This window comes from Coregonus clupeaformis, chromosome 31 (genome assembly GCF_020615455.1).
Source record: "Coregonus clupeaformis isolate EN_2021a chromosome 31, ASM2061545v1, whole genome shotgun sequence".
Lineage (NCBI taxonomy): Eukaryota > Metazoa > Chordata > Actinopteri > Salmoniformes > Salmonidae > Coregonus > Coregonus clupeaformis.
The window spans coordinates 30,057,108-30,081,033 of NC_059222.1; the positions used below are offsets into that span (position 1 = coordinate 30,057,108).

At 43.1% G+C, this 23,926-nt stretch overlaps 1 protein-coding gene and 1 long non-coding RNA gene across 3 annotated transcripts in view; both read right to left on the minus strand.

Annotated features, from left to right (window-relative positions):
- Positions 1-306: 306 nt before the first annotated feature.
- Positions 307-10,054, minus strand: LOC121547991. The gene is made up of 4 exons (XR_005996582.1): positions 9,968-10,054; positions 2,308-2,480; positions 626-727; positions 307-491 (listed from the first exon to the last, which is right to left on the minus strand). It is a non-coding gene; the product is annotated as an uncharacterized LOC121547991 (long non-coding RNA).
- An 8,753-nt stretch (positions 10,055-18,807) lies between these two features.
- LOC121547440 (ras-associating and dilute domain-containing protein-like) overlaps positions 18,808-23,926 on the minus strand; it is a 49,372-nt gene continuing 44,253 nt past the window's right edge. Inside the window, exons 12-18 of one of the 2 annotated variants that reach the window (XM_041858728.2) lie at positions 23,580-23,844; positions 23,329-23,507; positions 23,059-23,203; positions 22,650-22,837; positions 22,025-22,504; positions 19,452-19,591; positions 18,808-19,358 (exon numbers count right to left, since the gene is read on the minus strand). In XM_041858728.2, coding sequence (XP_041714662.2) covers positions 19,268-19,358; positions 19,452-19,591; positions 22,025-22,504; positions 22,650-22,837; positions 23,059-23,203; positions 23,329-23,507; positions 23,580-23,844 — 1,488 coding nt within the window. In that variant the 3' untranslated portion in view covers positions 18,808-19,267. Of the gene's footprint in view, positions 19,359-19,451; positions 19,592-22,024; positions 22,505-22,649; positions 22,838-23,058; positions 23,204-23,328; positions 23,845-23,926 lie in introns of both variants that reach the window. The other variant, XM_041858727.2, reaches the window with a different exon arrangement.

The window sequence follows — 23,926 nt, forward strand, 5'->3', positions numbered from 1 at the left end:
TTGACTATTTTGTGTATGTCCATTACATGAAATCGAAATAAAAATCCATTTAAATTACAGGTTGTAATGCACAGAAAGCACTGAGCTTGGCTGAAACACCTGCATTTAGGAGCTGCCTTACTCAAGAAAACAAAAAAGAGACCATGTTTGTATGCGGCTTTATTAACTCAATGATATATATTTTTTTACATTGTTTGCAAACTGATATGTGACACGTATTAATGCCAAAATAACATGCAAAACAGGCAAGCCCCCCAAACATTTTTTGCTAAAAATGTGGGGCTCAAAACAGGTGGAGCTCTCACCTGCCCTGAATGACGGGTCGCCACTGAGGATCTTACCCTTTTAATTAGGATCCTGTACTCTGCATCGTTGACATCAGCCTCCAAGTGCCACTTCCTGTCACAATATACTGGTAGCACCACTCACGCATGAAGCAGAGGAATGGTCCTCCCTGAGCCAGGCTTGCAGAGAATATTTCTCCAATGGATCTACAATCAACCAAAATCATGGAACGTCATTTAATGGCGTTTGATTGAAATGGGTACCCCAACAACGTTTGTAGAATTCATATTCGTTATTTCAATTTATCAAAACAATTAATGTCAAAGTGGTGCATACATACTTAGAATTTTCCCTGGTCTAAATCACTGATTGAGTATATTGGGTTTTTCCCCCATCCTTTCAGGGCCCTCAAAAAGGCACTCCTCGATCTCTGTGATAATATCTGGAGGTAAACAATCAAACCACAGGGAGAAGCTTATTTAAAAGAAGCAATTTTAGTGGTCCTGCCCATCTATGTTCAATGAATACAGACAACACATCATATGAGCACCCCCTTTCATTTTCTTAAGTGCCATTATCTATCAAATGGAGTGATCATCATTGGCACTTAGAACTCTCCCTGTTAGAGTGTTCTGTCAGGTAGGTAACTTTCAAGTTGTTAGCTGGTGAGCTTTTTTTCTACCTCTTCCATTGACTCAGCCCTAGTTGAAGGTTCTATCTGCTGACGCTGAGCCGTAACTCTGTCTGTACTTACTCTCAGGCTGATGCAGCTCAACACGTCACTGACACTGAAATGAAAACTATCCTGCTTAAAGCCTCACAAAAGCCAGACTCAGCAGTGTGTTGTCATAGCTGGAAAATGCACCACTCACTCACTAGTGATGGGGAGATATTCACCACCTGCACGATATACCTGCTGGCACTGAGGGTAATATCTCCCATAATTACCTCCCTGGTGGGTGAGTGCCCATTCTAGCCATTGCATCCTGGAAATGTCTCAAAATGTGGCATTCAACATGAGAAAGGTTGCCGACTCCTCGTGTAGGCTATTACAGGCAACTTCAGGAGAGTAATGGCAGACTCTGCGAAAGCCAGCAGGAGCGGGAGGAGAATAGTTGGGTCAGGTACATTGTTTTTTCTTCTGGTTATCTAGATCTCTGTCGCCCTCGTAAGGCATTTATCTTATTTAAATCAAACCGTAAGCTTTAAGCATCAGACAAGCTCAATGCGCATAGTTGATTTTATTAAAACTCATAGGGTGTATCTATATTTGGAAAAATACACGTTATATTTTTTGATTGGTCGAAAGAACAGTTGATTTTCGGTCGACCAATATTTATTTTAGTCTGGGACAGCCCTACCTGCAACAATTACACTACTGGAAGAAATCAAATCAAAGATCTAGAACCTCCCACACAACGTTCCCATTCTATCCCAGCAATACATTTTTATGTGTTTTCTCATGACATATGCTACATTGCACACTTGGGCTCCATGTTGACCATTTCTCCACCATTTAACTAGTGCACTTTTAGTGTGATTGAGGGGAGTCCTTTCACTGATTGGAATTAGCTGCACACTGTGAATGCTGCGCATACTCTCACCACCCCGCAGCCAAGTGACAACCTGTTGGGGTTATTAACTACAAAGTAGTATCACATTGGGTCAATTTGTCTGCTGGACCCCACTAGCCTCCATTCCATTATAATGATAACTTATGTTGAATAACCTGAATATTAATGTTTTTTTAAACATATTTATAGGAGGGAAAGATTTTTACATACAGAGAACTGTGCCTTTACCAAACAAACCTCAATGCAGTGCAATTCTTACCTGATGACTTGCAGAACAACCGACCGCCTAAGATCGAGGCTATTCTGGGGCACTTCTCCTCTAACAGGCTTGATATTTAAAAGCAAATAATTTACAATCAAGCATGTTTTTCACAAGCTAGGTTCCTCCTCAATAAAACGTAATTGAATTTAATTTGTTGTGGCAAACAATGAAACATGGTGCACTTACCTTAGCAGGAGAACTGTCATCACAGACTGTGATTGAGTTTTTGCCAAACCCTGCCTGCATTAGGGGTCTTCTCAGTATTGCAAGCCAGCAAATACACAGCAACTACTGTTCACTTTGAATTTTTGGGAGAAGAAAAGCTTTGTTTGCCTCTGGCAACACCACCTGGCTCCTGCCTGAAGAGGGAGAGAAAGAAATGGGCATCTGTAAATATTGCTACATGATCAACTGATTACGTGAAATCAATCACTAACCCAAAAAGTGTAAGACATCAAGTAAAATGAATACACTGGGAAAGAGAATACACAATAGTAAAGCTAGTTTGACTGTATAGATGGATGCTGTGCCTTCAGGGGTGTTATAAATGCTAATAGGCAAACATTGGCATGTTGGTCTGCAAATAATCCTGAAGCAAATCAAATCATTTCAAAACATGCATGTATTATGACCAGTGACGTGTATTCATGGATGCCAAGGAAAGCCAGGCTTCCCCCAAAAATGGACCAATAAAAACATAAAATAATTTATCTTTGGTCTCTCTGTGTTTCATAATTTTCCTTCAATTCGCTGAATGTCTCTCACAGGAGAAAGCATCCGAGCGAGCGAAACAGCGCCCCTCTGTCTCTCTCTATTTTTTTTATTTTTTATTTTTAGTCATTTAGCAGACGCTCTTATCCAGAGCAACTAGGGTTAAGTGCCTTGCTCAAGGGCACATCGGCAGATGTTTTCACCTAGTCAGCTCGGGGATTAGAACCAGCAACCTTTCGGTTACTGGCACAACGCTCTTAACCACTAAGCTACCTGCCGCCTATATATGTAGGCCATCTATCTGATGCTGTCTGGTCCAAACGAGTATGACAATGTTGCCGCCTGTAGCATTGAAGGCAAGGGAAGCAAGCAAGCATCTGGCATCCCTTGACAAAATAAAATATAGAAAATTAGCCAATCAGAGTTGAGCTCAACATTAAATGGTCCTGGCACACCAAAAAAAAGTGTGAAGGGAAGCTAGCTTGGATTTGGCGTCACTCCTATCAATTCCCATTGAGCGCATATGTAATTGACAGAAAAACTTGAATTGTTGCATCTCGTTGTGTTGTCCTCCGGTGGCTAGCTAGCCAACTAGCTAAAATTGGCCCTTTCCTAAATTAGCCATGGATGTAGGGATTTGGACTTGTGGTTTTATTTAATTCTCCGTACTGGCCAATGATTATAATGGCGATTCTGATTCAACCATTAATTCATACATTGTTGTGCCCCTGGCCTGAGAGGATGGAAGTTCAATATGTAACTAGATGTAGAAGGCTAATGTTAACTAACTAACGTTGCCCATGAATGGAAGTTAGGCTAGCGAGCAAGCATTTTAGCCAGGTAGCCTAAGACAACAAAAAATAAAAGCGGGTACTGTATGACAGAGTGATAGACCATTTAGTCAACATGAAAGAGAGGAGGACGGCATTGGCGTTTATCTACAGTCGTGGTCAAAAGTTTTGAGAATGACACAAGTATTGGTCTCCACAAAGTTTGCTGCTTCAGTGTTCTTAGATATTTATGTCAGTAGTTACTATGGTACACTGAAGTATAATTACAACTATTCCTTAAGTGTCAAAGGCTTTCATTGACAATGACATTCAGTTTATGCAAAGAGTCAATATTGGTCAACATGGACCCAAAATGTTGATGTTTTGTTCCCCGAGCCACTTGGTTATCACTTTTGCCTTATGGCAAGGTGCTCCATCATGCTGGAAATGGCATTGGTCGTCACCAAACTGTTATTGGATGGTTGGCAGAAGTTGCTCTCGGAGGATGTGTTGGTACCATTCTTTATTCATGGCTGTGTTCTTAGGCAAAATTGTGAGGGAGCCCACTCCCTTGGCTGAGAAGCAACCCCACACATGAATGGTCTCAGGATGCTTTACTGTTGGCATGTCACAGGACTGACGGTAGCGCTCACCTTGTCTTCTCCGGACAAGGTGTTTTCCGGATGGCCCAAACAATCGGAAAAGGGATTCATCAGAGAAAATGACTCTACCCCAGTCCTCAGCAGTCCAATCCCTGTACCTTTTGCAGAATATCAGTCTGTCCCTGATGTTTTTCCTGGAGAGAAGTGGCTTCTTTGCTGCCCTTCTTGACACCAGGCCATCCTCCAAAAGCCATCGCCTCACTGTGCGTGCAGATGCACTCACACCTGCCTGCTACCATTCCGGAGCAAGCTCTGCACTGGTGGTGCCCCGATCCCGCAGCGGAATCAACTTTAGGAGACAGTCCTGGCGCTTGCTGGACTTTCTTGGGCGCCCTGACGCCTTCTTCACAACAATTGAACCTCTCTCCTTGAAGTTCTTGATGATCCAATAAATGGTTGATTTCGGTGCAATCTTACTAGCAGCAATATCCTTGCCTGTGAAGCCCTTTTTGTGCAAAGCAATGATGACGTCACGTGTTTCCTTGCAGGTAACCATGGTTGACAGAGGAAGAACAATGATTTCAAGCACCACCCTCCTTTTAAAGCTTCCAGTCTGTTATTCTGACTCAATCAGCATGACAGAGTGATCTCCAGCCTTGTCCTCGTCAACACTCTCACCTGTTTTAACGAGACAATCACTGACATGATGGTAGCTGGTCCTTTTGTGGCAGGACTGAAATGCAGTGGAAATGTTTTGGGGGGATTAAGTTCATTTTCATGGCAAAGAGGGACTTTGCAATTAATTGCAATTCATCTGATCACTCTTCATGACATTCTGGAGAATATGCAAATTGCCATCATCAACACTGAGGCAGCAAACTTTGTGGAGACCAATACTTGTGTCATTCTCAAAACTTTTGTCCACGACTGTACAAGTAGGTTGAGTCAACATGTTTTTCTACTTGTACGAACGCGCACGCATAAATCAGAAGCATGGACAGCCACATCATATTTATCTTACATTGATTGGACTAAATTGTTTTGGTATATTTTAGTTGTCACTTTATTAGACTAGGCAGAGGTGATTTGATGATGTTGAAATGTTGAAGTTGAAATGGTGCTGGAATAGTGGAGGCAGCTCCTGTTTTCTTAGCTCTAAATCAATAGTTGTTTAGTGGGCCGAAAATGTTGGAATCATTAACTTGCTTGACCATGCTGTAGATCATGTAACTGTCTGTTACTGTACATGCAATCATATGCTTTGTGGACTTCACTGGACAGAGGTTGCTATCTTTCCTCTACCATCCATGAATAATAATCTTTCTTGACCATATGTTTTAGTTTGGTTTGTTAACATTTGCATACTAAATGTTACATTCTTAACTGTTAGTGTTATTTATTTTTATATATATATATATTTTATTTTAGGGGGTAGATCAGCTTTAATATGCAAGATAGATTGTAACTTCCATCAATGTAATTGTCTGCATCACTTCCAATCCCCCATATGTTTTTTTTTCTCGCAAATACATATACACATATATATATATATATCCTTTTAAAAAATATATTTCCCTTTATTACTTTCCAACCCCACCACATCTTCCCTAATTGGAGTAAACGAGTGAACAACAATGCTTAGGCCTCTACTTCCAGCATATACATACTATTTACATTTTATTGACACAGTCAATTTTACAACAATTATACACTGCTCAAAAAAATAAAGGGAACACTAAAATAACACATCCTAGATCTGAATGAATGAAATAATCTTATTAAATACTTTTTTCTTTACATAGTTGAATGTGCTGACAACAAAATCACACAAAAATGATCAATGGAAATCAAATGTATCAACCCATGGAGGTCTGGATTTGGAGTCACCCTCAAAATTAAAGTGGCAAACCACACTACAGGCTGATCCAACTTTGATGTAAAGTCCTTAAAACAAGTCAAAATGAGGCTCAGTAGTGTGTGTGGCCTCCACGTGCCTGTATGACCTCCCTACAACGCCTGGGCATGCTCCTGATGAGGTGGCGGATGGTCTCCTGAGGGATCTCCTCCCAGACCTGGACTAAAGCATCCGCCAACTCCTGGACAGTCTGTGGTGCAACGTGGCGTTGGTGGATGGAGCGAGACATGATGTCCCAGATGTGCTCAATTGGATTCAGGTCTGGGGAACAGGGCGGGCCAGTCCATAGCATCAATGCCTTCCTCTTGCAGGAACTGCTGACACACTCCAGCCACATGAGGTCTAGCATTGTCTTGCATTAGGAGGAACCCAGGGCCAACCGCACCAGCATATGGTCTCACAAGGGGTCTGAGGATCTCATCTCGGTACCTAATGGCAGTCAGGCTACCTCTGGCGAGCACATGGAGGGCTGTGCGGCTCCCCAAAGAAATGCCACCCCACACCATGACTGACCCACCGCCAAACCGGTCATGCTGGAGGATGTTGCAGGCAGCAGAACGTTCTCCACGGCGGCTCCAGACTCTGTCACGTCTGTCACATGTGCTCAGTGTGAACCTGCTTTCATCTGTGAAGAGCACAGGGCGCCAGTGGCGAATTTGCCAATCTTGGTGTTCTCTGGCAAATGCCAAACGTCCTGCACGGTGTTGGGCTGTAAGCACAACCCCCACCTGTGGACGTCGGGCCCTCATACCACCCTCATGGAGTCTGTTTCTGACCGTTTGAGCAGACACATGCACATTTGTGGCCTGCTGGAGGTCATTTTGCAGGGCTCTGGCAGTGCTCCTCCTGCTCCTCCTTGCACAAAGGCGGAGGTAGCGGTCCTGCTGCTGGGTTGTTGCCCTCCTACGGCCTCCTCCACGTCTCCTGATGTACTGGCCTGTCTCCTGGTAGCGCCTCCATGCTCTGGACACTACGCTGACAGACACAGCAAACCTTCTTGCCACAGCTCGCATTGATGTGCCATCCTGGATGAGCTGCACTACCTGAGCCACTTGTGTGGGTTGTAGACTCCGTCTCATGCTACCACTAGAGTGAAAGCACCGCCAGCATTCAAAAGTGACCAAAACATCAGCCAGGAAGCATAGGAACTGAGAAGTGGTCTGTGGTCACCACCTGCAGAACCACTTCTTTATTGGGGGTGTCTTGCTAATTGCCTATAATTTCCACCTGTTGTCTATTCTATTTGCACAACAGCATGTGAAATGTATTGTCAATCAGTGTTGCTTCCTAAGTGGACAGTTTGATTTCACAGAAGTGTGATTGACTTGGAGTTACATTGTGTTGTTTAAGTGTTCCCTTTATTTTTTTGAGCAGTGTATTTTGTTTGTTTTTACTCCTGAACTTCTTCTACCCTCAACCTCTCCGATCATTTTCATGATGTCCATCCGGTTTGCTTCTATATGCCATATCTTTCACAAAAGCTCTCAACCTATGTGCTCTTTCACAAAAGCTCTCAACCAATAACCTATATACTTATTATGGACACAGTATGCTTTACATTAGTTATCTTCTTGTTATTAGTAGTTGTTAGTTGTTATTAGTCCCAACCTTCAACTCCATTCAACACCACCCATCTATCTCTTAACACCATCCATATTGGATTTCTATTTGCCATATATTTTTGAACTGTACTGTGATGTTTTACAAAAGTTCTGAACCCTTCTATTCTCATTGTTTCTACAGATTGTAAATTGAAAAGAAACATTTTTGCTAAAAGTATTATTATATTATTGATCGATTGACTATGACTTTTCAGATCACCCAGTAGTGCTATCTGCAGGGTTAGCTCCAGGTAAATATTGCAATCCTTTAGCCATTCCTGGACCTGAGTCCAAAAACAAGCTACAAATGGACAGTACCAAAACAAAGGATCTAATGATTCTGTCTCTTCGCAGGAAAGTCTGCAGAGCTGGGAAGATTGTATCCCCCATTTAAATAACATTCTATTGGTAGCAATTGAAAAATTCTAAGTTTTGAATCCGGCGTCGTTTTGCATATCAGTTCATAAACACTATGCCATGAAATCAGTAGGTCAAAAATCTCTTCCCAACTATTTTGCAATCTACATGGGACGGCGGTCAATCCTTTGGTCCTGAAATGAAACTGGTATACTTTTTTATTTATCACAATTTTCTTTAACCAATTATGTTCTTTAATGCAGGGCGGACAGACAAGTGTCTTACTTTTCCCCCCTAGCTCTTCCAGTTTTGCAGTAATGCTGCAATTATTTGGTTGTAATTTTGGGTAGAGCAGACATTTCGATATGTTTTTGTTAGCTGCATGTGCGACAACTCCACCAGTCCTACCTATGATATCATTTACTAAGGTTATACCTTTTTTTAAACATTTTTTCAAAAAATAATATTTTTTTATCAATTAGTATATTTGAGTTTAACCACAATATTTGTTGCATTATTTGTTCTGTCGTTTCTGGAGGATTAAATTGAAATTGAAACCAACTTTATCTGGCTTGTTTTAGAAATAGTGATATTTGGGAGATGATTTCCTTTTCAATTAACTGAAAGTGAGAGGTTGTAATCTGAATAAAGGGGAAAAGGCCATTCTTGAACATTGGGTGAGACAATTTTACTAATTTGCTAGAAAACCAGTAAGGATTTAAGTATAACTTTTGTATGACTGAAGCTTTTAGTGATAGGTCTAATGTTTTAATATTTAATAATTTCTGTCCTCCGAATTCATATTCATTATATAAATAGGCCTGTTTAATTTTGTCTGGCTTGCCGTTCATATAATTTAAAAAACTGTTCGCTAGGCGTAGGCAAGACCATAAGCAAATAGGTAAATTGGGATAATACTAAAGAGTTAATCAGGGTGTTAGTGTTAGCTATATCTATAGTTAACGTGATTCGCTAGTCTTGGAACTGAAAATGCTAGCTAACTTCATGGACAGTATTGGGGATTTATTATTCTCCTAAATTGATGGGATGACTAACTTAGAAAGAATGCAGTCTTGACTGGGCTAATGTAGGCTGTGACACCTGGCAAGGCTGTGATTGATGTGAAGAGCTGTTTTAGGGGGTAAAATAAGATAACGATTGTGTCTTCAAATGCTAGACTATAATAGTTATTTGTGATCTGTGAGCCTTCCTTTGACGTAGGAATGATGTCTAAGGGAGCTGGCTCTTCTCACTATGATAGGTTGTTATGATAATCTTGTGCCTGGCTGAAGTGTGCAACAAATGGCGCCGAGGAGATGAGACCAACCCCTGAATCAATGGATTGGCTGAGTAAAGTTTAAACCACGCTCAAGCCTCTACTCTAATTGGCCAGCAGACAAGTGGGAAATTCCCTCTGTCAGAGTATTTGAGTATTGAATCTGAAACAATGTGTTAGTTCTCTGATAATGCCCTGCGAGGTTTGTCAAAGAGCCCGTATATACGAAACATCATATTTACCATTGAAGGTTTTTGCATTAATTAAAATAACTAGTATACCTTAGAAGTCGTGTTGACCTCTTTTGTTCCTAATACCAGATTTGAATTGACGCGACTTTGACAACAGGCATAGAAAACCCTGTGTGCGGGTGTTTTTCCCAAAATGCTGCACGTGGACCTTCCTGCCAGTCAGTATCTGCCAGTCGAATGCCCGGGTAGCTGGCTAGTTAGCTACTGACAACCCAGTACTGTAGCTAGCTAACGTTAGCTAGCTATCTAGTTAAGAGTTAGACTCACTAGTCCAATTCAACCACAAATCATCTACTGAGTAACAGACTGCCCAACAATTCTAGTTAAATTGGTAGTTAGCTAATAATAGCCGACTCAACTCACCGGAGCCCTCACGTTCCCACTCCAAGTCCAAGTTGCTGTGCCTTCGTCCATTGCTTGCAGTTACAGGTGTGTAGCTAGTTCTTATGCACACATCAGTCACTCTGCGCTCGAAACGAAAATTGAATTGTGATTCAAGGCTATAAGTGAATCAGAGGTCTCCTCCAGCTAAGTGCCACTACGAAGCCTGGATAATGACAAACATAACCATATCTCAAAGCGCTTAACCCATTTAATCCCATTTTCCCCCGGACATGCCACTATGCAAATCATATGCCATAATGACCCTATTAAGTAAAATGTGTTGCTTTTTTAAACATTCAATGGGTAAGTCAATAAAAATGTGTGTTTATACTGCGTCCCTACAATACAAATAGAACAGCATACATTTGAAATGCTTGTATAATGTAACTAATTAGCAACTAAACATTGAAGACTTTAGAAAAGGCTAAATAAGTAAGTAACACTTAAATAGTTAATCACACATTTTCTAACAAACATTATTGGTAATATGGGCGTTATGCATTACAAAGTTTGTCTTCCAGTTCCTACCACAATGATTTTAATATTTACTTTTACATTCAGTTTCTTTTTAAGTCCTTTTATGTATTATACTGTAGAGTACAGTACCAGTCAAAAGTTTGGACACACCTACTCATTCCAGGGTTTTTCTTTATTTATACTATTTTCTAAATTGTAGAATAATAGTGAAGACATCAAAACTATGAATTAACACATATGGAATCATGTAGTAACCAAAAAAGTGTTAAACAAATCAAAATATATTTAATGGATGCAGCAGGTAATCCTCCTGGAGTTTCCCAGTGCCTCAACCAGCACCAGCAGCAGCTTGCCCAGTTGAACACCGCCATGCAGGAAGTGCTCCAAACTCTGCATAATCTGCCCAGCACTCCGGTTCCACCTCAGGGAGTGGCGAGTGCCCCCAATCCACCTGTTCCCGTGCTATCACCCACTCCTGCGGGAACCCCTCGCCCCACCGGAGCGCTATGACGGTAAAACTACTAAATGTAGCGGCTTCCTGCTACAGGTTTCCCTTTATCTGGCGCGTCAGCCTGGGTCATATCCATCTGACCAAGCCAGGATAGCGCTGGTGATTTCGCTTCTTAAAGGAAAGGCGCTGGATTGGGCCACGGCAGTCTGGGAAGGAGAGGAGGCAATGGCACTTCCCTACCCCACCTTCCTCGCTAGGTTCAGGGCGGTGTTTGATCATCCCATGGAGAGAAAGGACGGGGGTGAGCGTCTCCTCCATCTTCAACAGAGAGAGGGGCCCGCGTCCGAGTACACTCTGAGCTTTCGCACGGTGGCGGCGTCTTCCGGCTGGAATGAGTGTGCTCTGCGCACGGTCTTCAGGAGAGGCTTACGGGAGGACATCAAGACGGAACTCGCATGTCGGGACGACCAGATGGACCTTGATACCCTCATCACGACGTCCTTCCATCTTGATGACATGTTGCGAGAGAGACGGCGTTCCCAACACCTCACGGAGCCTTGATGCTCACCCCATCTGAGCTATGGAAGCCGCCCTGCTTCTGAGTCCTCACCCATGGAGGTGGGCAGCACCCGCTACACCACCATGGACCACAGATCTCCTGGCGGCTCCCTATCTAGGCGGTATGACTCCCGTGACTGGTTATTCCTTCTCTTCCATTTCTACCGCAATGATAGATTCCGGATCAGCAGGGAACCTTATAGATAGGGAGCTGGTCTCTGAATGGGGGTTGCCCACCGTGCCACTGCCTTCTCCGCTACACGTCACCTCACTGGACAATAAAACCCTTGGATCAGGCACCATTACGCACATCACTCTCCCCATCACCATCACCATTCCCACACTACCGGAGCACCACGAAGAGTGGTCATTCCACATCTTCATGTCACCCCTTCACTGGATCGTCTTGGGATTGCCCTGGCTCAGACTACACAACCCCACCATCAATTGGAGGACCAAGACGATCACAGCCTGGTCCAACTCATGCCGGAAGACCTGCCTGCCTGTGGTTTGTTGTTCCACGTCAGTGGAGAGTCCGGAGTCCGCCCTCCAGCCCAGCATTCAACGTGAGTACACAGATCTCTCCGATGTCTTCTCTTCATTAAAGGCTATATGTCTCCCTCCTCACAGGCCCTGGGACTGCGCCATTGACCTGCTGGAAGGACAACACCCCCCGAAGAGTCGCATTTACCCCCTTTCCATGGCGGAGGCCATGGTGAAGTATGTGGCGGAGACCCTGAAACGGGTTCATCAGACGCTCTACCTCTCCTGCCTCTGCCAGCTTCTTCTTCGTCGCCAAAAAAGATGGAGTATGAGACCATGCATTGACTACAGGGGGCTGAACGCAGTCACCACCAAGTACCGGTACCCCCTCCCTCTGGTTCCGTCGGCCATCGAACAGCTACGAGGGGCCCGGTACTTTACCAAGTTGGACCTGAGGAGTGCCTACAACCTGATCAGAATCCGTGAAGGAGACGAGTGGAAGACAGCATTCAGCACTACCTCAGGCCACTATGAATACTGCGTCATGCCCAACGGCCTCGCCAACGCACATCTGTATTCCAGTCCTTCGTCAATGACGTGTTCCGGGACATGCTGAGTAGACAGGTGGTGGTGTACATCGACGATAACCTGATCTACTCGGCTATGCTCGAGGAGCACGTCAGGGACGTCTGAGCTGTCCTACTCCATCTCCGGGAACACAGCCTGTTGGTGAAGGGGGAGAAATCTGAATTCCACCAAAAGGCCATCTCCTTCCTGGGATACTGGACCAGTCCTCAGGGGGTGTTCATGGAAGGAGTGAAGACGGACGCCGTCAGGTCATGGCCAGTTCCCACCACCATCAAGGGCCTACAGAGCTTCCTGGGCTTTGCTAATTTCTACCGGCATTTCATCAGGTCCTTCAGCTCCATAGCTGCCCCGCTCACCTCTCTCCTTAAGGGTGGGCCTCAGAAGCTGGCCTGGAACCCTGAGGCTGACGCTGCCTTCAAGAGGCTGAAGGAGAGGTTCCCCACAGCGCCCCAACTAAAACACACAGATCCATCTCGTCCTTTCATCCTGGAAGTGGACGCATCTGAGGAGGGCGTGGGTGCGGTCCTCTCCCAGCGGCACGGTAAGCCAGAGAAAATGTATCCCTGTGCCTTTTTCTCTAAAAAGCTTACCCCCGCAGAGAGGAACTATGGAGTTGGAGACAGGGAGCTGTTGGCGGTGGTTCTCGCTCTGGAGGAATGGAGACACTGGCTGGAGGGCGCAGTCCATCCATTCCGGATTCTTACTGACCACCGGAATTTGGAGCACATACGGACATGATGTCATGGCTTTAGAAGCTTCTGATAGGCTAATTGACATAATTTGAGTCAATTGGAGGTGTACAGTGGGGAAAAAAGTATTTAGTCAGCCACCAATTGTGCAAGTTCTCCCACTTAAAAAGATGAGAGAAGCCTGTAATTTTCATCATAGGTACACGTCAACTATGACAGACAAATTGAGAAAAAAAGATCCAGAAAATCACATTGTAGGATTTTTTATGAATTTATTTGCAAATTATGGTGGAAAATAAGTATTTGGTCACCTACAAACAAGCAAGATTTCTGGCTCTCACAGACCTGTAACTTCTTCTTTAAGAGGCTCCTCTGTCCTCCACTCGTTACCTGTATTAATGGCACCTGTTTGAACTTGTTATCAGTATAAAAGACACCTGTCCACAACCTCAAACAGTCACACTCCAAACTCCACTATGGCCAAGACCAAAGAGCTGTCAAAGGACACCAGAAACAAAATTGTAGACCTGCACCAGGCTGGGAAGACTGAATCTGCAATAGGTAAGCAGCTTGGTTTGAAGAAATCAACTGTGGGAGCAATTATTAGGAAATGGAAGACATACAAGACCACTGATAATCTCCCTCGATCTGGGGCTCCACGCAAGATCTCACCCCGTGGGGTCAAAATGATCACAAGAACGGTGAGCAAAAATCCCAGAACCACACGGGGGGACCTAGTGAATGACCTGCAGAGAGCTGGGACCAAAGTAACAAAGCCTACCATCAGTAACACACTACGCCACCAGGGACTCAAATCCTGCAGTGCCAGACGTGTCCCCCTGCTTAAGCCAGTACATGTCCAGGCCCGTCTGAAGTTTGCTAGAGTGCATTTGGATGATCCAGAAGAGGATTGGGAGAATGTCATATGGTCAGATGAAACCAAAATATAACTTTTTGGTAAAAACTCAACTCGTCGTGTTTGGAGGACAAAGAATGCTGAGTTGCATCCAAAGAACACCATACCTACTGTGAAGCATGGGGGTGGAAACATCATGCTTTGGGGCTGTTTTTCTGCAAAGGGACCAGGACGACTGATCCGTATAAAGGAAAGAATGAATGGGGCCATGTATCGTGAGATTTTGAGTGAAAACCTCCTTCCATCAGCAAGGGCATTGAAGATGAAACGTGGCTGGGTCTTTCAGCATGACAATGATCCCAAACACACCGCCCGGGCAACGAAGGAGTGGCTTCGTAAGAAGCATTTCAAGGTCCTGGAGTGGCCTAGCCAGTCTCCAGATCTCAACCCCATAGAAAATCTTTGGAGGGAGTTGAAAGTCTGTTTTGCCCAGCGACAGCCCCAAAACATCACTGCTCTAGAGGATATCTGCATGGAGGAATGGGCCAAAATACCAGCAACAGTATGTGAAAACCTTGTGAAGACTTACAGAAAACGTTTGACCTGTGTCATTGCCAACAAAGGGTATATAACAAAGTATTGAGAAACTTTTGTTATTGACCAAAATACTTATTTTCCACCATAATTTGCAAATAAATTCATTAAAAATCCTACAATGTGATTTTCTGGATTTTTTTTTCTCATTTTGTCTGTCATAGTTGACGTGTACCTATGATGAAAATTACAGGCCTCTCTCATCTTTTTAAGTGGGAGAACTTGCACAATTGGTGGCTGACTAAAAAGTTTTTTTCCCCACTGTATGTATATATATATATATATATATACACTACCAGTCAAAAGTTTGGACACACCTACTCAAGGGTTTTTCTTTATTTTTTTAACTATTTCTTACATTGTAGAATGATAGTGAAGACATCAACTCTATGAAATAACACATTTGGAATCATGTAGTAACCAAAAAAGTGTTAAACAAATCAAAATATATTTAATGGATGCAGCAGGTAATCCTCCTGGAGTTTCCCAGGGGAATAGAAGATAGCCCTATTTGGTAAAAATCCAAGTTCATATTATGGCAAGAACAGCTCAAATAAGCAAAGAGAAACGACAGTCCATCATTACTTTAAGACATGAAGGTCAGTCAATACGGAACATTTCAAGAACTTTGAAAGTTTCTCCAAGTGCAGTCGCAAAAACCATCAAGCGCTATGATGAAACTGCCTCTCATGAGGACCGCCACAGGAGTGGAAGACCCAGAGTTACCTCTGCTGCAGAGGATAAGTTCATTAGAGTTACCAACTTCAGAAATTGCAGCCCAAATAAATGCTTCACAGAGTTCAAGTAACAGACACATCTCAACATCAACTGTTCAGAGGAGACTGTGTGAATCAGGCCTTCATGGTCGAATTGCTGCAAAGAAACCACTACTAAAGGACAACAATAAGAAGAAGAGACTTGCTTGGGCCAAAAAACACGAGCAATGGACATTAGACCGGTGGAAATGTGTCCTTTGGTCTGGAGTCCAAATTTGAGATTTTTGGTTCCAACCGCCATGGCTTTGTGAGACGCGGTGTGGGTGAACGGATGTATTTCCCACCGTAAAGCATAGAGGAGGAGGTGTTATGGTGTGGGGGTGCTTTGCTGGTGACATTGTCTGTGATTTATTTAGAATTCAAGGCACACTTAACCAGCATGGCTAACACAGCATTCGGCAGCAATACACCATCCCAACTGGTTTGGGCTTAGTGGGACTATCATTTGTTTTTCAACAGGACAATGACCCAACACACCTGTAAGGGCTATTTTACCAAGAGGGAGAGTGATGGAGTGCTGCATCAGATGACCTGGCCTCCACAATCCCCCGACCTCAACCCAATTGAGATGGTTTGGGATGAGTCGGACCGCAGAGTGAAGGAAAAACAGCCAACAAGTGCTCAGCATATGTAGGAACTCCTTCAACACTGTTGGAAAAGCATTCCAGGTGAAGCTGGTTGAGATAATGCCAAGAGTGTGCAAAGCTGTCATCAAGGCAAAGGGTGGCTATTTGAAGAATCTCACATCTCAAATATATTTGAATTTGTTTAACACTTTTTTGGTTCCAAATGTGTTATTTCATAGTTTTGATGTCTTCACTATTATTCTACAATGTAGAAAATAGTAAAAATATAGAAAAACCCTGGAATGAGTAGGTGTGTCCAAACTTATGACTGGTACTGTATATAAAAAGATAATTTAAAAAACGGTATTATCTTTGTAAATGATATCATAAATAGGACTGGTGGAGTTATGTCACACATACAGCTAACAAAAAATATATGAAAATGTCTGCTCTACCCAAAATTACATAAACTAATTGCAGCATTACCACAAATATGGAAGAGGCAAGTGGAAGGGGGAGAAAGTAAGGAACTTGTCTGTCGGCCCTGCATTAAAGACCAAAATTGGTTAAAGAAAATAGTGATAAATAAAAAAGTATACCAGTTTCATTGAAGGACCAAGAAATGTACAGTTGTGCCATATAGATTGCAAAATAGTTGGGAAGAGATTTTCGATGTACCGATCATGGTTTATGAACTGATACACAAAACGACGCCGGATTCAAAACGTAGTTTTTCAATTTAAATTATTATACAAAATTCTTGCAACCAATAATGTTATACACTACGTTGACACCTGCTCGTCGAACATCTCATTCCAAAATCATGGGTATTAATATGGAGTTGGTCCCCCCTTTTGCTGCTATAACAGCCTCCTCTTCTGGGAAGGCTTTCTACTAGATGTTAGAACATTGCTGCAGGGACTTGCTTCCATTCAACCACAAGAGCATTAGCGAGGTCGGGCACTGATGTTGGGCATTTAGGCCTGGCTCGCAGTCGGCGTTCCAATTCATCCCAAAGGTGTTCGATGGGGTTGAGGTCAGGGCTCTGTGCAGGCCAGTTAAGTTCTTCCACACCAATCTCGACAAACCATTTCTGTATGGACCTCGCTTTGTGCACGTGGGCATTGTCATGCTGAAACAGGAAAGGTCCTTCCCAAAAGTTGGAAGCACTGAATTGTCTAGAATGTCATTGTATGCTGTAGCATTAAGATTTCCCTTCACTGGAACTAAGGGGCCTAGCCCAAACCATGAAAAACTGCCCCAGACCATTATTCCACCTCCACCAAACTTTACAGTTGGCACCATGCATTCGGGCAGGTAGAGTTGTCCTGGCATCCGCCAAACCCAGATTTGTCTGTCGGACTGCCAGATGATTCTTCAGAGCTCTTCAGTAAGGTAATGCTACTGCCAATGTTTGTCTATGGAGATTGCATAGCTGTGTGCTCGATTTTATACACCTGTCAGAATCGGGTGTGGCTGAAATAGCCAAATCTACTAATTTGAAGGGGTGTCTACATACTTTTGTTTATATAGTGTATATATTGGGGATACAACCATCCCAGCTCTGCAGATTTTGCTGCTTAGAAACAGAATCATTACATCATTTGTTTTGGTACTGTCGATATGTAGCTTGTTTTTGGTGGCAGGTTCAGGAATGGCTGAAGAATTGCAACATTTACCGGGAGCTAACTCTGCAAATAGCACTGCTGGGTGATTTGAAAAGTCATAGTCAATCGATCAATAATACAATACTCTTAGCAAAAAATGTTATCTTTAATTTACAATCTGTAGAAACTATGAGAATAAAAAAGTTCAGAACTTTTGTGAAACATCACAGCACAGCTGAAAAAAATATGGAAAATAGAAATCAAAACTGGATGGTGTTCAGAGATTGATGGGAGGGGTTGAGTGGAGCTGAAGGGTGGGACTAAAAATAACAAGATAACTAAATGTAAAATATACTGTCTGTAAAATGTATATAGGTTCAGAAGTTTTGAGAAACAGCACAGTTAAAAATATATGGCAAATAGAAATCAAACTGGATGGTCTTCAGAGATGGATGGGAGAGGTTGAGGGTAGCTGAAGGATGGGACTAAAAACAAACAAAAGATAACTATTGTAAAATATACTGTCTCCGTAAAATGTATATAGTATGTACAGTTGAAGTCAGAAGTTTACATACACCTTAGCCAAATACATTTAAATTCAGTTTTTCACAATTCCTGACATTCAATCCTAGTAAAAATTCCCTGTCTTAGGTCAGTTACGATCACCACTTTAATTTAAGAATGTGAAATGTCAGAATAATAGTAGAGAGAATTATTTATTTCAGCTTTTATTTATTTCATCACATTCCCAGTGGGTCAGAAGTTTACATACACTCAATTAGTATTTGGTAGCATTGCCTTTAAATTGTTTAACTTGGGTCAAACGGTTTCGGGTAGCCTTCCACAAGCTTCCAACAATAAGTTGGGTGAATTTTGGCCCATTCCTCTTGACAGAGCTGGTGTAACTGAGTCAGGTTTGTAGGCCTCCTTGCTCGCACACGCTTTTTCAGTCCTGCCCACACATTTTCTATAGGATTGAGGTCAGGGCTTTGTGATGGCCACTCCAAAACATTGACTTTGTTGTCCTTAAGCCATTTTGCCACAACTTTGGAAGTATGCTTAGGGTCATTGTCCATTTGGATGACCCATTTGCGACCAAGCTTTAACAATCCTGAGTGATGTCTCAATTGTCTCAAGGCTTAAAAATCCTTCTTTAACCTCCTCCCCTTCATCTACACTGATTGAAGTGGATTTAACAGGTGACATCAATAAGGGATCATAGCTTTCACCTGGTCAGTCTGTCATGGAACGAGCAGTGTAAATACTCCTATGCCCTCTGGGAATATTATAACCACATCAATTAATGATTCATAAAATGTTTATTAATAATTAATTTTCTCTATATTGAAGAGCTGGATACGTATCTCCATATTAGAGACTGAAGAGCTGGATAAGCCATACCATGAAATCACAGTGTACAATTTCTGTAGGACTGCTGGGTGCCTTTGTGTTCATGAGGATCTGAAAAGATGGCCATAGTACACTTGCTTATTTTCAAAGAACTATTTCTTGTGTCCTGAAAGTGCACTTCATTGCTTGTCTCCAAAGTACACCTGTACTCAAAGTACACTTTATCGCTTGTCCTGGAAGGGAACTTGTTGAAGCCCACTTAGCATTTAGTGATGGTTAGGGTACTAAATGCTGACTTTAGTGATGGCTCTCCACTCTGACCTGGCCACCAGCAGCCTGAGCCTGTCCCCTGAAGACTGGATCAGCTCCTTACCACTGAGAGAGAGAGAGACTTTATACATTAGTAATGTTATCAAAGAAAGTCAAACAAAATCAATCAATTCATCAACCAACCAATTTCTCTATCACCTGGTGTAGTCCAGTCCCAGCAAACTGACTCCATTGACAGCCAGGATCCTGTCTCCTGGACCCAGCCTCTCACAGCGTGCTGCAGGGGAGTCTGGCACCACCGCACGGATCAGGATACCACTCAGCTTCAAGGCTGTGTCCTGACCATACAGGAACCAAAATAACATTTTACCACACAATTCATGCTGAAATATGTAGCCATTTTAGTGCAATAAGAATAAAGGTGTTTTAAAGGTGTGTAAAACAAGTGTGACATTTCAACACAGTTTAATGGGTATAGAAACTAAAGTACAACACTGAGCACAGTTACATACACACAATAATGCGATTATTGTGGATAGTCAGGTTAATATAATAGTTATTTAAAACATTTGCATGCTTTGCAAGAAAAATGATTCCCCTAATAATCCTGTTTACATGGATGGACACATCTGAAATCAGGCTGCTGATAGGACTTTTGATAAATGCAGAAAATCGCCAATCAAAACAAACTTTCTACCACAGTGACCATGTTTTTTTTGCGAAGACTATTTGATTCTGAGTTCGGACATATAAATTGTGTATGTGAAAACTATTTATAAGATGCATACTTTCAGTTTTTCCGAACTCACTTCACTCGCGCATAGGAGGGAAGTTTGCGCAGATCAAATACACCACTGGGTACGCCGATTAGGCTGTTTACATGTCCTAATCATTCGAAAGATTGCTCAGAAAACCAGGTTTTAATCGCCGTATGCTTACTTCGATTATGACCTTACGCCGATTAAGATAAAAAGAGTAAGGTGTTTACATGACTAATGCCATACTCTGCCTTCTGCCATAATCCATTTAATATCGAATTATTAGTGTGCATGTAAACGTATTCACTGTGACATGAGGTTATTTACTCATGTTCAACATCGAAATTGCACTTAGTTTTCAGACCACCAGAGGGCAATGTCCGACACAAAATAGACCTCCAGAGACCGAGTGGCCAAATAATGCATACCAAAAACAGACCATTTGCATCCTCTCATGTCTACTAATTACCTCGAAATCTTAACCCCAAACAAGTCATGCAAACCCAGATAAAAACCCAGTCCTGAAAAGCTCTTAATTATCTGCTATTTTAAAGAAAACAAACAGTTCTCAGACCACCATGCTGGACTATTGGACCCAGGTGTGGAGGAGACAGTATAGAGCTTCATACAATGATATATGACGAAACTTGGTTTTTAGGGCAGATAGAGGAGATGATAAAAATGGCTACTCCTGTCATCTGAGCTTCATGGATTTGACCATGGACCTTGTTGTTTTTTCTCACAGACTCTGAGTGAGTTATCGCAGATAGCCATCAGGGCAACCAGGGAGGTCTAAAGTGGATGTTTTCAGAGTGAGTTATTACCTAAAGATAAACCTCACCAAGGTTAAGGCCAGTCACTCAGACAACACAAACACCACTGGTCCTGGAGAGCTGCAGGATGTTTTAGATGGGGCAGAATAGAGAAGAGTACACTGTTGGAATTATCGAAAATTACGCTTTGGTTTGTTCAACCTATTCTAATCAGTTTGTCTGATCAATGTGATTATTGGAATTGAGTGAAAGCTTCTTAATTGCTTTCAACACCTCATATGTGCATGTGCATTGAAAAGCGGTGGCGGCAATGTAGCGGTGGCAGCCAATCAGAAGAGTTGGAGGTGTGGTTTATTGGGGCGAGGCTTTCACTTTGTTCTTTTTGCCCACCCGTGAGATTGAATGTCATTTCCAGTTAATGTGGTCTATTGTATTTCTTATTCTAACTTAAACACTGCCAGCATCTGTAAAAATATGAGGGCACATGATATTAAACAGCCTGATAAGTTGTCTGTGTTCATGTAGCCATAGTTGGTTATGATATTGTGGTTAGTAAATGTGGAGTTAGCCTTGCGGTTAAGAGTGTTGGGCCAGAAACTGAAAGGTGAATCCCGAGCCAACTAGGTCAAAAAAATCTGTTGATGTGCCCTTGAACAAGGCAGTTAACCCTAATTGCTCTGGATAAGACAGCCTGATAAATTGTCTGCTAAATGACTAAAATGTCAAAAAAGGTATTCTGTAAAGGATACGTTTGGAAAGATTATTTCAAGTTATTGAACAAACTTCATTCATTAATTTACAGGGGAACTGATTTAATTGTTTTTTTTTTAACCCAATTGTTTGTAACTCACAGGGAAATAAATCGGCATTAAGTGTGTGTGTAGGGGTGAGCGTTTGTGTGTCACCTTTGCACGTGTGTATGAGCATCTCTGACCTGCATTAGTTGTTCCTTTGGCGTGGCCAGTAGGTTGACATTAGGTTGTATTTGTTATTTATTAGGTTTAACCAAAGGGGAAAAGTAGGTTGAGTGTTGAAAGAAATAGGTTACAACTTGAAATATAGGTTTGTTAATAATCAAATATAACAGTTGGCATTGAATAATATATTTGGTTTCAACAAATGTAGTTTTTTTCAAATGAGAAAACCTAACTCATTTACTTGTAACCAGTTGAAGTATTGTTTTTTGGGTTGATCCAAATAGTAATTTTTAAAAGTGTATATCATTGTCTCTTTAGCTCACCCTTGCATCCACCAGAGCCAATCCCAGTCCTCTATCTCCTCTCTGTAGCTCTAGAGTAAACACCTCTTCATCCTCCTCTTCATCCTCCCGATGCTCAGTCTCTGGGTCAACCAGCTCCAGGCTATGGGGGGTGTTAGGAGGGGTGAGGAGACAGGAGGGGTCCAGGGCTGACCTCCTCTGGGTGAGGGGGCTTAGGTCTGTCTCTCTGAACTTGAGCTCCAGGCTCTTCAGCTTCTGGGTCAGCAGGGCCCCACAAGAGTTCAAATCACTTGGGGGAGAGGGGCTTTGCAGGGGGGGAGAGGGGGGAGGGTGAAGGGGAGAGGGCATAGATAATTGAGAGTGGGGTGATGGGGGAGAGGGGCTGGAGAGAGAGGCCAGAGGTAGGACCTTCTCTGCGGGGGGGGAGTCGAAAAACTCCAGGGAGGCCTTTGGGAGAGTTGCCATTTTTGTCAGCTTGGCTTCCATGGGAACAGCGGAATCCTGTGGGAGTTCCAGAACAGAGCATATGAGTTCTAAAAGAGTTCTAGAACAAAATAGTTCCACAAAAAAGTAGTAGACCAGTATCATATAGATATAAACCCATGTCTAATTAATTCAAGCAATAGGTGTGAACCAGATGTGTTACCTGTTGCGTGTGCGTATGAGTGATGTTCCCTGGTGACTCTTTGACAGACAGGTTGCTGATGAACTCCTGCAACCTCCTGAGCTGTCCAGCCAGGCCTGAGTCTGTCACCTCTCCCCTGAGCCCCAGGCTGAAACCAGAGCTGGGCAGCACCAGGGGAGGGTGGCTGTCAAAACTCTCCAGGATATCAGCTAGTGAGAGGAGGGCAAGAGGGGGAGGATACCGGGTTAAGAGAAAGTAAATCAAAGGATCATGTAGCACAAATATCATGTAGTCATCATAGGTTTAATACTGTGTCTATGTTGCTGGTTTGCTTGTCTCAGTTTGAAATGGCAACACTGAAAAAACCAAGCCACAAAACAAGCCAGATGTTTACTATAGTGGACTAACAGCAGACAATCAACCAACTGACCAGTGTTCTGTGTAGCTAGTTGATCCTCATCAGAAGGGGCCCAGTGTGGGGGCCAGGGTGTGGCTGGGCTGTAGCCCCTCAGCAGGTGGTGGAGCTGGGCTGGACTCAGACTGGGGAACGCACACCGCAGGGACTCCCAGGAGGACTACAGGGAAAGTGTGTGTGTGGAGGAGTGAGCGTGTGTGTGTGTCACCTCTCCCCTCTCCCGTGTGTGTGTGTGTGTGTGTGTGTGTGTATGCACACATGCACGTGTGTATGAGCGTCTCTGACCTGCATTAGTTGTTCCCTTGGCGTGGCCAGTAGGTTGACAGCAGAGGAGAGTGTGTGGAGGTGTTCCACAACCAAGTCTCCCAGTCCAGACCCAGACCCTTGGGCCCAGTCCAGTAGCAGGTCTAGGTTAGCACTGATATGGACCCCTCTGGACCACTGGTAGAATTCAACCTCTGAACCTTCACACACAAAAAGATCAGTGTTGATGACGTAGAAAGAGAGAGTGTGTGTGTGTGTGTGTGTGTCCTCACCTCTCTCCATGAGTGTGTTGAACAGTGAGGCATTGATGAAGTAGAAGAGATAGGCCAGGAGCTGAGAGGAGATCTCATTGTGGAGCTGACAGTCCTGTAGCAGTCTGCTGGTCTCTGTCAGGACCTCCAGGACCTGGTCTGTCTCCCCAGGGACCTGCACACCACCGCTATCCAGGAACGGCTCATTTTCCTCGGGGAGAAGCAGCCCACTGCTCCCCCTGAATGGGTCACTGTCCAGTAAACTAGGCAGAATAGGGTACAGAGTCTGGAGGGGATACAAAGATAAGATACATTTACATTTGAGTCATTTAGAAGATGCTCTTATCCAGAGCGACTTACAGTTAGTG